General features: G+C 36.9%; 1 protein-coding gene across 1 annotated transcript in view; it reads right to left on the reverse strand.

Annotated features, from left to right (window-relative positions):
* ABCD3 (ATP binding cassette subfamily D member 3) overlaps nt 1-14,972 on the reverse strand; it is a 78,622-nt gene that overhangs the window by 42,065 nt on the left and 21,585 nt on the right. Inside the window, exons 2-3 of the mRNA XM_065908414.1 lie at nt 9,840-9,876; nt 5,140-5,238 (exon numbers count right to left, since the gene is read on the reverse strand). Coding sequence (XP_065764486.1) covers nt 5,140-5,238; nt 9,840-9,876 — 136 coding nt within the window. The remainder of the gene's footprint in view (nt 1-5,139; nt 5,239-9,839; nt 9,877-14,972) is intronic.

A 14,972-nucleotide genomic window follows, 5' to 3' on the forward strand; every position in this document is an offset into this window, starting at 1 on the left:
CACAAGCTGGAATCAAGATTGCGGGAGAAATATCAATAACCTCAGATATGCAGATGACACCACTCTTTTTTTTTTGTTTGTTTTTTTATTTATTTATTTTTTAAATTTTATTTTATTAGTTGGAGGCCAATTACTTCACAACATTTCAATGGGTTTTGACATACATTGACACGAATCAGCCATAGAGTTATACATTTTCCCCATCCCGATCCCCCCTCCCACCTCCCTCTCCACCCGACTCCTCTGGGTCCTCCCAGTGCACCAGGCCCGAGCACTCGTCTCATGCATCTCACCTGGGCTAGTGATCTGTTTCACCATAGATAATATACACGCTGTTCTTTTGAAACATCCCACCCTCACCTTCTCCCACAGAGTTCAAAAGTCTGTTCTGTACTTCTGTGTCTCTTTTTCTGTTTTGCATATAGGGTTATCATTGCCATCTTTCTAAATTCCATATATATGTGTTAGTATGCTGTAATGTTCTTTATCTTTCTGGCTTACTTCACTCTGTATAATGGGCTCCAGTTTCATCCATCTCATTAGAACTGATTCAAATGAATTCTTTTTAATGGCTGAGTAATATTCCATGGTGTATATGTACCACAGCTTCCTTATCCATTCATCTGCTGATGGGCATCTAGGTTGCTTCCATGTCCTGGCTATTATAAACAGTGCTGCGATGAACATTGGGGTGCACGGATGACACCACTCTTATGGCTGAAAGCGAAGAAGAACTAAAGAGCCTCTTGATGAAAGTGAAAGAGAGCGAAAAAGTTGGCTTAAAGCTCAACATTCAGAAAACTAAGATCATGGCATCCGGTCCCATCATTTCATGGCAAATAGATGGGGAAACAATAGAAGAATTTATTTTCTTGGGCTCCAAAATCACTGCAGATGGTGACTGCAGTCATGAAATTAAAAGATGCTTACTCCTTGGCGGGAAAGTTATGACCAACCTAGACAGCATATTAAAAAGCAGAGACATTACTTTGCCAACAAAGGTCCGTCTAGTCAAGGCTATGGTTTTTCCAGTGGTCATGTATGGATGTGAGAGTTGAACTGTGAGGAAAGCTGAGCGCCGAAGAATTGATGCTTTTGAACTGTGGTATTGGAGAAGACTCTTGAGAGTCCCTTGGACTGCAAGGAGATCCAATCAGTCCATCCTAAAGGAAAATCAGTCCTGAATATTCACTGGAAGGACTGATGCTGAAGCTGAAACTCCAATACTTTGGCCACCTGATGTGAAGAACTGATTCATTTGAAAAGACCCTGATGCTGGGAGAGATTGAGGGCAGGAGGAGAAGGGGACAATAGAGGATGAGATGGTTGGATGGCATCATTGACTTGATGGACATGAGTTTGAGTAAACTCTGGGAGTTGGTGGTAGACAGGGAGTCCTGGCGTGCTGCAGTCCATGGGGTCACAAAGAGTTGGACACGGCTGAGTGACTGAACTGAACTGAACTGCAGACTCAGAGGAAAGGAGCAGCAATCCCACAGGAGATTGAAACAAAACTACCTGTTAGTGTTGGGAGGGTTTCCTGTGGAGGCATGGGTCAGAGGGGTGACCACAGGGATGGGGGCACTAGGATGGGAAGGTCCCCTTTGGTGTAAACCCTCTTGGAGATCACCATTAACCAGAATTTAATTAAAAAGTGAATCCTAGGCAGGTCAATGATTTGCCTTCACATAATTAGTCAGTGACAGTAAGACTACCTAAATTACAATGTATTGTGATTGTCTTATATTTTTAATATACAACTCTAATGAAAAATGACAACTACCAATATACAGTTATCAACAAATATTGAAGCCTAAATTTTGCTCAAGTAGAATAAATTTGGTTCAATTTGTTAGAAAAATCTTTAATAGGCAGTGCCCCTGCTCAAGCAGGGCTTTCAATTTAGTTATTAATGCAAGATTTACACATAACAAGTAAGAAAACAGACCAATATAAGTAAGTATATTTGCATCACTTCATGCAATAAGTGGCAAACTGAAGGTGTGAAGTAATAAAAGAGGGTTATGACATTAGAAATACATCAAATAAACCAAGTAAACCAAAAAGAGAATGAGGATTAAGAGTTTTTAAAAAAATGATTTAATGGAAAATAAAAAGTAGATTAAAACCATATGAATTATCATATCCAGCAGAGCTTAAAAAACTACTGCAAGCTTTCAGGTAGAACAAAATATTAAAAACTCTTGTTTAAAGAACATTACTTAAGCAATGCTGGGAGAGGTAGATTACTGAGGAGCAATGAGAGGCTGAGTCACTGGTAAGGAGTCAACTGTCTTGGGTGTGGGACCAGAATCTACACTCCAGCCTCCAACTCCCACACACAACCACTCAAAATTGACCTTAATCTTTCTAAATTGGAAGAATATACACACCAACACAGAAGCCAACATCAGAGAGGAGGGGGATGGCAGGGGAAATGTTTGCTGGATAAAGTGTTTGATTTTGAATTTACAGAATTGAGGGGCAAATGCATCTACGACTTCTGCAATTTTTGCAAACAAATCTTGTTTTCAGAAAAGGTGAAGGTACTAAAAATGTGAACGACAAGACAGGGAGTCAAAAACACAGAAGTAATAAAGGAATCCATAAGAAAAAAAACAACGTCAAAAAAGAGTCTATGGGACTGAGTTGTGACAGCTGCTCCCCCAATGCTTCCCAGAGTTGGCTGGCAAGAAGGGTTCCATCTTCCTACCTTGTCCCACCATCTCAAAGTTAGGTATTAAACTGACAACAGAAGAACCCACTGATTTTTAATAAGTGGTCTCTGTAGATGACACTTACTATAATGCTAACTTTTAGTTCAGACCTTAAATACAGTCTCAATCCTAAATTAATCATTTGAGGAATAAAGGTAACATTAGACAAAGACAGTTTATATATTCCTTTATTTTATGTACTTTGCTTCAGTGCAGTTCAGTTTAGTTCAGTCGCTCAGACTTTGCTTAACTTATTCTTAAAATAACTACCAAGTTTATTTGGCTCACTTTAGCAAAATCTACTAAACTTTTGACTACTGACCATCCGGAAATGCATTTCTTGTGCAAAAGATGTCCTTAGAATCACCATAATTCCATTCCTGGATTTGCAGAATATGTCAGAAACTAAAGAGCAGCCTGATTTAGGCAGTCCCTCACCTCATGATATAGATGAACTTCCATATATTCATATGCAGTATTTTTATTTATTCCATAATCTCTATCTCTACCTCTAATTATCTGTGATTTCTACTAGAGTTTATTTCACTTTCTTGAACTGGGATTAAGCCTGCCACTTTTCTGTCCGTCAAAGATGATTCATAAAATGGCTCTGTGACATGGATACACCTTGACAGAACTGGAAGGTTGGCCAAGTTAGGCTTGTCAAGCTACTTACTAACTCCCAGAGATCTATCCAATGTCTCACATTCACTTTATATTCAGCAAACCCCTGCTAAAAGGTTAATTAAGCTGGAAAGTGATGGAGGGGGAGGGGGACGTGTAACACAAATCTTTCCAGCGAAGTTTATATTTTAAATAAAAATTCTTCAAAGTCAGGTAGGTTTTGGAATGAGGAAACAATTAACTATCCCCAGAAGATACATGGCGCGCCTTCCCGAAGAAGATAGTGAGCATTAAGCTGTTTTCAAAACATATTTTTTGTTGTGGGTGTTGTCATAAACATGGTGTCATTAAAAAATGAGAACACAGGGCCTGGCTATAAAACAGCAAAGACTCTTATAAGTATATGATATTGAATAGAAAAGCAAAGTCCGGGTGTGATTTATAAGATAAAAGAAGCTAAATGTTCTTGTAAGTGTTTTAGAAAGAAATATTGGTTAAAAAAGAAGACCAATTAAGAGATTATAATAATCCAAGTAATGGAGAACAGTATAAAAGGGAAGTAAGGGACTAATCAAGGAGAAACTCAAGGGTACTTGGAAAAAGACATTTAAAATATAAGGGATGAAGCAGATTTAAAAAGCGCATATCCAATTTTCCTCCTTGAAACACGCTGCTGTTCAGTCGCTAGGTTGTGTCTCTTTGCGACCACGGATTGCTGCACACCAACTTCCCTGTCCTTCACTGTCTTCCGGAATTTGCTCAAATGCACATCCACTGAGTGGGTGATACTATCTAAACACACATTATCTAATTAGGAAAAAAACAAGTGTTATTAAATTACTCTTCAGAGTTTCTTAAGGGTAGAGTCAACAAGACATGATGCTAAAGAGAGGGGAAGGAGAGCAAGCACAGTAGATGGAGGAATGTGCCTTTTCTCTGAGGACCACTGTGCTTACATGTCCTACCCTTTTCTTGCTGTCACTAGATTATAAAGCTAATGATTTTTAAAATGTGAAGAGTAGGAAACAATTATGTTTGAAGAAGACAGATCTGGCTGAAAAGATTTTAAAAGGAGAGATTCTTTGAAATGAGGCTAATTGAAAAACACTGTAGTATCTAGGGAAGAATATTTAGAAAGAAAAATCAGCAGATACCAATGACTAAAAGGATGACAGGCATATATGGAGAGGAGGAAGAGTCAAAGGTGATAATATTTCCAGTTGTACAAAAGGAGAATACTAAGGTAATTAAAGATGGAGAACGCAGTATGATTTTTTAATCATTAAAAATAATAAATAGTGACAAAGATATCTTGATAGAATGGCAAAGAAAATAATAAAACTTTATTCTGACAACCAGTTCATTTCCTAAAAATAAAGAATTCAGGTATCTTAAAAACATTAAATCAAATATGAAAAAGCAACCTTCAAACATATTTTGTATCAATGTTACTTGTTAACATCTTAAAGTAATAAAAAGATCTAAGTTTAACCTTGTCTTCAATATAATAAAGTAACACCATTTAGGATAGCTGTACTGAAGTACTCCAGTATTTCACATAAAATATAATAAAATAATATTTCACAAGCAATAGAAAATCATTTAAAAACTGGCAGTGAACAACAAGGGTATTTGCAAGACAGGCAATGACTTAGACAAAAATTTAACTGGAAGAGACAGAGGAGATATTTGACCTGTAGCAGAACAAAGGCTTTATAATTCTGTTGTTCTGACCTCATGTAACCATTTAAGGTGAACACTGAACAGTTTCATAAAGCAATAACTTCATGAGACTTACCTCTTTACAAAATGTTTTAGGTACCATGATTTTCAGAATTCGTATGAGTCTTGAAAAAAACACCCTGTCCACCATAGCTCGCTCTTTCTTCCCCTCTTTCTACATTAAAAAAAAAAGAAAAAAAAAAGAAAGAAAGCTTTTTAAATAGCTATAACAAAGAAGATTTAAAAACTGTTTCATCTAAGTCAATATAAACAATTATCAAGATGGACACTGTATTTGAAGAACACAGTCCTATACTGTTCTTCATATTCAAACGTGCTTTCAAAAAAATAAGATGTTACCAAAAACTGAAAAAGGAGATGATAAGTTCTGAAACTGCAGAAAATATATGGAAAAAGAACACTGCAAATGGAAAAAAACAGTAAGTGCCAAATACCAAGGTGAAAGCCCATTTAACAACAAAACGCCCAATCTGGCTGGAGCAGTGAGCAAGAGATAGCAGCAGCAGATGAGGTCAGAGGACAACTAAGAAATGGTCAAGTACTTCCTGTTTGTTCATTATCCACTTCCTGATTAACAACAGAATTTAAAAAAAAAAATCTTGAACAGGAATTTTCCTTCTATCAACTACAGGAAACATTCGGATTCCTAGATTGATCTTTTAGCATTTCTAATGTGCACTCTCTTCCTTAAGAATTCAAAGACAGACAAGGTTCCCTCACTCATCCAGTTCATATTCTAGCAGGGGAAACACAGGTAAAAATAAGCCAATAAACAAGTTACTACAGACAGACCAGGCAGGGTCAAGAGAAAAAGAAAAGCCTGAGAAGAAAGATCTCTTGGGGTGAGGGCAGTAGAGCGCAGGAACTCCAGGCCCGGACCCACTCAGGACTAAACCTGGCGCGCACGCTGAAGGGCAAGATGACGGGGCAGAGGGGACGGAGGAGAGGAGGGCTGGGCAGCCTGCGGAGCAGAGCCCGAAGCCACAGACAGGATTCAGAGTTCACTGTCAGTGAGGGGGGAGGCCGCCGAAGACCGCGAAGAGCAGCAAGCCACCCTACTAGTAGCGTCGGTCACTCAGTCGTGCCCGACTCTTGGCGGCCCCATGGACTGCAGTCTGCCAGGCTCCTCTGTCCATGGGATCCTCGAATACTGGAGTGGATTGCCATTCCCTTCTCCAGAGGATCCTCCCACACTAGGGATCGAACCCAGGTCTCCTGCACTGCAAGCAGATTCTTAACCATCTGAGCTACAGAGACTACGCTCAGGCATTTCTTCATTTCCACTGGTCCATGAAAATCGAGATACAAACCACTTGTAAGGATAAGAAAAAAGTGATGTGAACTGGGTATAGTGGACGTTATTTACCTTATCATCTCTGGGCTGTCTGGAAGAACCGGCAGAAGAAACTTGTCAGAACAGGCAAGACTTTCCAGAAGGACCTCGTCCTCAATTTAGCTCCTTTCCCCAGCTCCCATAATCTCTGCTCACTTATTTACTAACCACTATGCTCTTGATACTATGCCCGTGATAAACAAATAGCCATGGTACAGTAAATTCTATTAGACAAACTTTGCTGTAAATGTGCTTTAACTAAATTGATATCTAACTTATTAATAAACCTTAAGTGAGTAGTCTGTAAACTGAATTAGAATAATAAGCTACCATCCACATGTCAGACACTGTACTAAGAGTTTTATATATGTAATCCTAATGAACAGTCACTGCATAGAGTACAGAAATGAAGGCACTGAATGTGCAGTTAGGTCAGAAAGACTAAGACAGAAATAATTGTTTAAGAATCAACTTATGTACCTTTGATTCCTGTTAGAACAAAGTTCAGGTCTTTCAAAACTTAGAAAAGTTATAAACCTCATCCTGAGTCACAGGCCAAAGTCTACTTCATTCACATGTATATGCATTCATTCATTAAATATTTACTTGGTCCCAGGCATTATTCTAAATCATAGGGATACACTAGTGAACAAAACTTAAAATGCCCTATTCACAGTCGATTTACTCTAGCTAGTTGATTCTCCTCAAGCCAAACTTTACAACTTCAACCTAAATTTCTCCTTTCACTCCCCCACCCAAACTGAAAGTACAGGAAGAAAAAAGAGAAAGCAATATAACATCAACTACCTTAAAACAAAAAGTTAAACTGCCTCCCGACCTCACTTCATCCCACCTGTAGTCAATACCTTCTCCATTTCTAACTTGAGCCTTAGAATAATTTCAAGATAAAATAACCACTTCCTATTTAAACAAAGGACTACTATTTCTAGCTGCTCTAAAGAAAGGATCTAGGGCAAACCATGAGGAAGGTTTAAAAAAAAAAACAGTTATAAGAAAGTAACAATGAGGTACCTGGTATATAATTAGCACTTTACCTGGTATATCACTTCCCCTCCTCTTTTTCTTCTGTTCCTATTGTCACTGCTCCTATTTCTTATGCTGTCTGAAAGCTGACTATTATTTTTGTTAATTTGAATCCATGAAGGGAACCATATAGTTCCTAAAGTCAGGAAACACCAGACACCTGGACTGGAGGGCTGACTCAGAAAGGCTGAAGAAATATCAAGGTGCTCCACCATTCCTGACACATAATAAAATTCATACCTGAAACCAATCTAAATGCAAATAACTACAGAGACAGTACATCTCATAAACACTACGTCTCTTCTAAGAATTCATTTTAAATTCACAACTGACTTCCTCCACCTATAAACTTCCCAGTAATTTTTAAAAATATTAAAAAAACACTTTGATGACATGCAAATCACAGGGGAAAAAACCACTAAAGACCATTTAGGAAACTAAAGTAATAATGCAATCAGAAAAAAAAAAAAATATCCCTAACATTCAGGAGGCAACAATGCCAAAGGGCAATGAGACTCTATTGATGTGTCAATCAACTTAGAAAGATGACATGAACTAGAGTTGACCAAAAAAGACAGATGCTTGAAACAGCAAATAAAAGGTCATAGGGTACTGACAAAAGTGTAAGCACCTCTGTATATTGTTAGAGAAACTGTACATCAACACAACTATTATGCTGTATCCATCAAAATGTACAATGTATACTCACTGTTATAGGCAAAACAATCCAGCAAATTTACTTTCAGAAACTTATCCTAGAGGTATTCCTGCACATGTGCTTAAATACATAAATGAAAAAATTCATATGCTGTTTTATAATACTATAAAATTAAAAACCTAAATGTGCATCAATTATGAGATACTACATAAATCATGGCAAATTTATGCAGTGAAGACTACACAATTGCAGAAAAGGGAGCAGCTCATATTCATACAAGAGAATACTACAGAGTGGTTAAATTAACTAGGTCTATAGCTATCGACATAGATGGATCTTAAAAAAAAATATGCTGAAAAAAGCAGAATAAATACAATGATTTGATTCATAAAATTTTCCCATAAGCAAAATAATTCTACCTATAGTGTTATGGAGCTATACACATACCTCAAAAGGATAAAAATATGCATGGGAATGCTAAATGCCAAACCCAGCACAGAGTTATCTTTACATATTTTGAATTTTATATCCTGTGTATTATATCAAAATTAAAAGAATATTTTAAAATCAAGTCAACACTCTTTATATTCTTCTCTAAAATTTTTTCTCCTTAAATCTCGTGTCTTATGAAAATTGTCTCACCTCAACCCATCCTACCAAAGACTAAAAATTTCAATGAAAGAAATTCTAATTGCTTCCCCTCATAAGAGACACATTCACTGTAGAAAAATTAGAAAATTCTGACAAGCAAAAACAGAGCCTAAATCTACCATTTAGAGATGTCAACTATTAACATTTGGCACAGATCTTACCAACATGTCTGTGTGTGCACTTCCTATAAATTTTACAAATGTGGTACCAATATGTGATGACTGTATACCTCTGTAAACATACTAAAACCACTAAATTGCACACTTAAGTGGATGGATTTTATGGTATACGAATTACATCTCAATAAAACTGTCACACACAAAAAAGAAATAACTGATGAATACAGGTGTCTGTTAAAAGAGCTGTTTATCAGAAAGATACCTCAAGCTTACAATTTACCATAAACTCCACTTAATGTAAACAGAAGTAATGGCCAAAAAAGTAAAAGCAACTTTAGGCTGAATTTTAGCAATATGGTATTCATATCAAGAGATGTAACAGTGCAGATGCATTCCATGCTAGTCAGACCATTTCTGGACAACTAATTTTATCCTAAGCATAGTGTCTGGAGGAACTAACAAGTACAGATCCAGAGGAATGTATACATAATTGAAGAACAATCAGAAACGATGTTACCTGAGAAAAACTTGAAGGAATGAGAATTGCTTAGCATGAGGGGAGAAAAAGATTCAGGAAATACAACTATCTTCAAACAACATCAGAGTCTGTTAGAGAAAACAGAATAAACTTGGTCTGTGTCTCTACAGAAGACAAAATAGAATCTTAGAGAGAGAAGATTAATTCTACCTTGGGTTTGAACTAACAGAATTACAGCTATCTCCTAGGTAGTACTTTCCACCAAATGAACAGATTCAAGTAAATATTAAAAGCCACCTATCAAGGCTTTCTATTTTAGGAATAATTTCTATAATATGTAGTGGGTTTGGGATGATACTTAAGTTCCCCTCTAATCCTAAAATTCCATGACTTTATCCTAGTTCAAAAATATATAATGAAACAAATGAAGTAAATGCATGAAATCCCAAAGAGTAGATGATATAAATTTTACCTCATTGTTCTGTAATGGTGGTTTTCCATTTTTCTTACTGCAGAGAAAAAGAAAAAAAAGCAAAAGAGCTTTATTTGCAAACTGCTTCCATCATAAAAAAATTATTTTAAGAAATAAAAAGAATATATCAAATTCTCCGAATGAGTTTCTTCTTTTACATGTCACACTGAGACAGAATATATTAAATACAATAGTCCAACTGCCTCTTACTAAGTATAATTCACAGAAAATGCTCAATAAATGTTAACTACCACTCTCTTGTGTCAGGTATTACATTGTAATTTTTTCATACACACACAAATACATTTATTCTACAATTTCTGCCATGAAGATATGGAATCTATCTTTCCATCCTTGAATCAAGGCTTGGCTATGACATTAGCAAACCGATATAAACAAGGGCCTGAAAACATTTGTGTACTAGGCTCACTCTCTTGCTGCTGGGAATCCTTTCCCAGCCATGTGAGCGATCCCAGGTTAGCAGCCTAAAGGATGGGATACTATGTCATTTCCATGTTACAAGTGAAAAAACCGGCTTGGAAGAATCAGTAGCACGACCAAGGTTCACACAACTCAAAGTAGCTAATCTACCACTTGAACCCAGATCTGACTACTAACCCAGGCTTCCTCCCCTAAACAATATAATAACCAAACTTGGCGTCTGTTTATATATACTACCACCTCACCCTATGCTTCTATATAATACTGATCACAGTTAAAATCTCTTGTTTAATGTACGTTTCCTCCCAGTAAATTAGTTCCATGAAATCAGGAGCTACTGCAGGTTGGTCTCTCCAAAGTAGAGTACAAAATGTCTATTAGAGATCAGCATCTGTGAAAGAAAGGCAAAGAAGGAAAGCTAGGCAGAACTCAAAACTGTGATGCACACCAACAAAATCTCGGCCAACCAGGTGGGAAGCCCTGAAGCAAGAAATGTTCATCCTGGTGCTCTGAGCTGGGATGAAATGGTAGGGTTTTTTAGACCTCTTCCTAACTCAATAAGCAGCAAATCTATCCCACCCCAGCAAGATCACGACCTTGGAGCAGGTAGCTCTGCAGCTGAGGCAGACCCTAAGACGTGTGCAGAAGGGGTTACCTGGTGATTCTCACTCCTCACAGCTGGACAATAAGCCCTTCTTTGAAGGGGAATCTGGATAGCACATCTCCTTTTCTACTACAAGGGTCATATACTACCCAACCCTCTATGTTCAATACCTAGTTGAGCCCTAGCGATTTGCAGATTGAACATTTTCATTACAGGACACCATGTCACTGAGTAAGGCCAGAAAGACACACAACTACAATGCAGTGAGTGCTGTCATTTTTAAAGTGCTTAGGCATGTTACTGTTTCTAATTTCAACTATACAGAAGGATTGCTCATTTGTGTTTAAATTTTCATGAGACTACAAAACCGTTTCAAAAGATGCCTTTTATTTGTATATACATGTTCAAGCAGGCACAGTTAATTATGAGCCCCTTTCATAAGACTTTCTAAATTCCTCTTTTTAAAGAATTCTTTAAAGTTTCCTCAGTTTTGAAGATACCAGCTATATGTGATTTAGTCACTAAGTCATGTCCAACTCTTGTGACCCCATGGACTATAGCTTGCCAGGCTCCTCTGTCCATGGGATTCTCCAGGCAAGAATACTGGAGTGGTTTGCCATTTCCTTCTCCAGGGGATCTTGCTGACCCAGGAATCGAACCTGGGTCTCCTGCATTGCAGGCAGATTCTTTACAGACTGAGCTACCAGGGAAGCCTTTACCAGCTATACAAACACATAAATTGCTTAGGATATATGAGAGCCGTATATCAGAACCCTGTTTAATGGATTACATTTTTTTTTCTACTTCATATGTCAAAAAGATTATTTATTTTTTTTACTTCATATGTCTAAAGGGTGGAGAGAAGTTAATGTACTTCCAAAAACAAGATCTACTAGTAGGCAGAATCAAGTCTAAGAAAAATTCAGTATTTTCCTATTTTTGATTTTTATCCTATGAAACTAGAAAGGCTCTACAACAGACAGGTCTTCTACTCTTCTATGTTTCTTTTGACTACCAAAAAAAAAAAAAAATCAACTTAGCAGCTAAATTAAATTCATTAAAATAAAAGCAGTCAACATGTTCAAAATATATTACCAGTATGAACACAAAATGGTGAAAGTGAAAGTCACTCAGTCACGTCTGATTCTTTGCGATCCCATGGATTACACAGTCCACAGAACTCTCCAGGCCAGAACATTGGAGTGGATAGCCATTCCCTTCTTCAGGGGATCTTCCCAACCCAGGGATCAAACTTAGGTCTCCTGCATTGCAGGAGGATTCTTTACCAGCTGAGCCACCAGGTGAAGTATCTGTAATCTGATTTGGAGCAGTCACTAAACGTCAGCTATTTTGTTACATCTCAGGGTATAACCGACTGAAACTATCTTTAAGTCTAATTTTGTGACTATGTGAATGATGACCTTAAACCAGGTTATTATATCAAAATGGATGCTAAGTTCATCTATTTTCTTCTTGCTCAATAAATCAGCACACTGGATGGCAGTCCTGCATCGATCCTTTTCATTGCCTTCCCAATAGCTCAGCCTGGGCAGAGGGAAGGAAAAGAGAATCCCAGTACCAGGATAAGATATATAAAAACAATTTGGTTCCTAGAGTAAGAAACAGAGGCACACAGAAAAGATACATTATCAAATGCAGGTGTTACCGAAAAGACAGGTAAACTATAAAATAACATGGTCAAGAATCATTCAGACATCTACTAATTGCTTACTGCATGCTAAGCACTGTTCTAGATCGGCACTTCTCGAACCTTGTGGTCTCAGGATCCTCAAGAACTTTTATTTGTGTTACATAAACACTTATCACACAGAATTTCAACCTCAGAAAATTTTTAAAAAATACTTATTTACTCATTTAAAGATAATAAACACCTTACACATTAAGTAAAATTTTTATTTTAAAAAAAGCTGTATTTTCCTAAAAAAAAAATTTACTAAGAAAAGTGGCATTGTTTCATATTTTGACAAATCTCCTTAATGTCTGGCTTAACAGAGGACATCTGAGTCTGTATTTACTCTATCTACCGCAATACAGATTCTGTTGTTGCTGTTTAGTCGATAAAGTCGCGTCTGACTCCTTGCGACTCCATGGACTGTAGCCCACCAAGCTCCTCTGTCCATGGGATTTCCCAGGCAAGAATACTAGGTAGCTTAAAACAGGAGTATTCTAGTAAGTGTGGATATTCTTCTGTGATACTATAATGTGGCAATGCAGTCTGAAAACTGTATCAATAAACTTACACTCTGATACAATAAAATTCACTAATCTATATTACACTTTCAATGGCTCTTTTTACCCATTCCAGATTTTCTAAGATCATGTATTAGTCATTTGGACAATAAGCTTCACTAAGTTCAACTGCAGGCCTTCCAAAGGCAATACATTGTATTATACAATATTTTTCAAAATTACACTTGTTAATATTGCCGCCAATCTTACCAGAAAGGCCTTCAGCACTGGGAAGCTAGCAAGCTCATGGTAGCAGAAAACTTTTCCAAATTCTGATTTTTCACTTGAAAGCTTAAATTATAACATTAACAACAAACAGTGCCAATTGTTTTTCCTTGAAGGCAATACAAGAAAATGTCTGCAATATTCAAGGCTGAATAAACACAGCTATTCAGTTTTTCTTCCAAGTAAAAATGATGTTACACACACACACACACACACACACACACACACACACACAAAGTAGCCAGTTCAGTTCACAACTCAAATAATTGAACAGTGCTTTCTCTGAAGACAACCTCTGTACTTGGTACACTGCAAGAAGTACTTCTGCAGATTTCTCATTTTTCTCTGCCAAAGACATTACAAAAAGAAAGACAATAGTAACCAACTATTTTAAAAAGTCTATGAGGGTTTTAACCAAGAACTGCAAGATCAGGTTAACTTTTGAAAAATCAATGCAATTCATCCTATTAACAGTTTAAAAAAGAATAAACATATGATCTTATCAATAGATACAGAAAAGGCCTTATGACAAAACCCAACACCTGCTCATCCTAAAAAAGCTCTCACCTAGAAACAAAAGAAACTTCTTCAATAAAACAAAGGACATCAACAAACACCTACAACTATCACCATACCAAATAACAAAAGACTTAATCTCTGTAACATCTGGAAGATGCCAAAGACGCCAACTCTCAGCACTTTTATTCAATATCATTACTGAAGTACACACTACAATAAGGTAAGGAGAAGAAACAAAAGGCACACAGAATGAAAATGGATAAGTGAAACTATCTTTATTGCAGACTCTATTAACATCTATATAGAAAACCCTAAAGAATCTACAAAAAAGCTAAGGGAGTTCAACTAGTTTCTAGGATATAACTATACATAAACATCAATTGCATTCTACATATGAGTGAAGAACAACTGGAAATTGAAATTTTAAACATATCATTTTCAAAAGCATCAAAATATTAAATATTCAGTATTAAAATGAAAACAAAAAAGATGCACAAGACTTGCATGCTGAAAAACACAACACCCTGCAAAGAAATGTGCAAAGAAGACTAGAGAGATCTATCATGCTCAAGGATAAGAAGAGTCAATACTATTAAAATGTCAATTCTTCCCTAATTGATTTAGAAATTCAATGAAATCCCAATCAAAATCCTACCAGACTTTTCTGTAAAGAGTAACAAATTGAATCTAAACTCCATATGTAAACGTGGAGGACTTAGAACAACCAATAAATTCTGACAAAGAACAAAGTTGGAGGAATTGGACCTGATTTCAAGACTTATCATAAAGCTATACTAATTAAGACAGTTTGACATCAGAGTATAAATAAAGGTCAAAGAAATAAAAAAGTCCAAAGTAGACCTATACATATATGGTGCAAAGGCAACTCATTAAGGAAAGGATAATCTTTTAATCAATGGTACTGGATCAACTGGGCTTCCCAGGTGGTGCTAGTGGTAAAGAACACTACTGCCAATGCAGGAGACATAGAAGACTCAGGTTTGATCCCTGGGTTGGGAAGATCCCCTGGAGAAGAGAATGGCAACCCAATCCAGCATTCTTGCCTAGAAAATCCCATGGACAGAGGAGCCTGG

This window comes from Muntiacus reevesi, chromosome 1 (genome assembly GCF_963930625.1).
Source record: "Muntiacus reevesi chromosome 1, mMunRee1.1, whole genome shotgun sequence".
Taxonomy (NCBI): domain Eukaryota; kingdom Metazoa; phylum Chordata; class Mammalia; order Artiodactyla; family Cervidae; genus Muntiacus; species Muntiacus reevesi.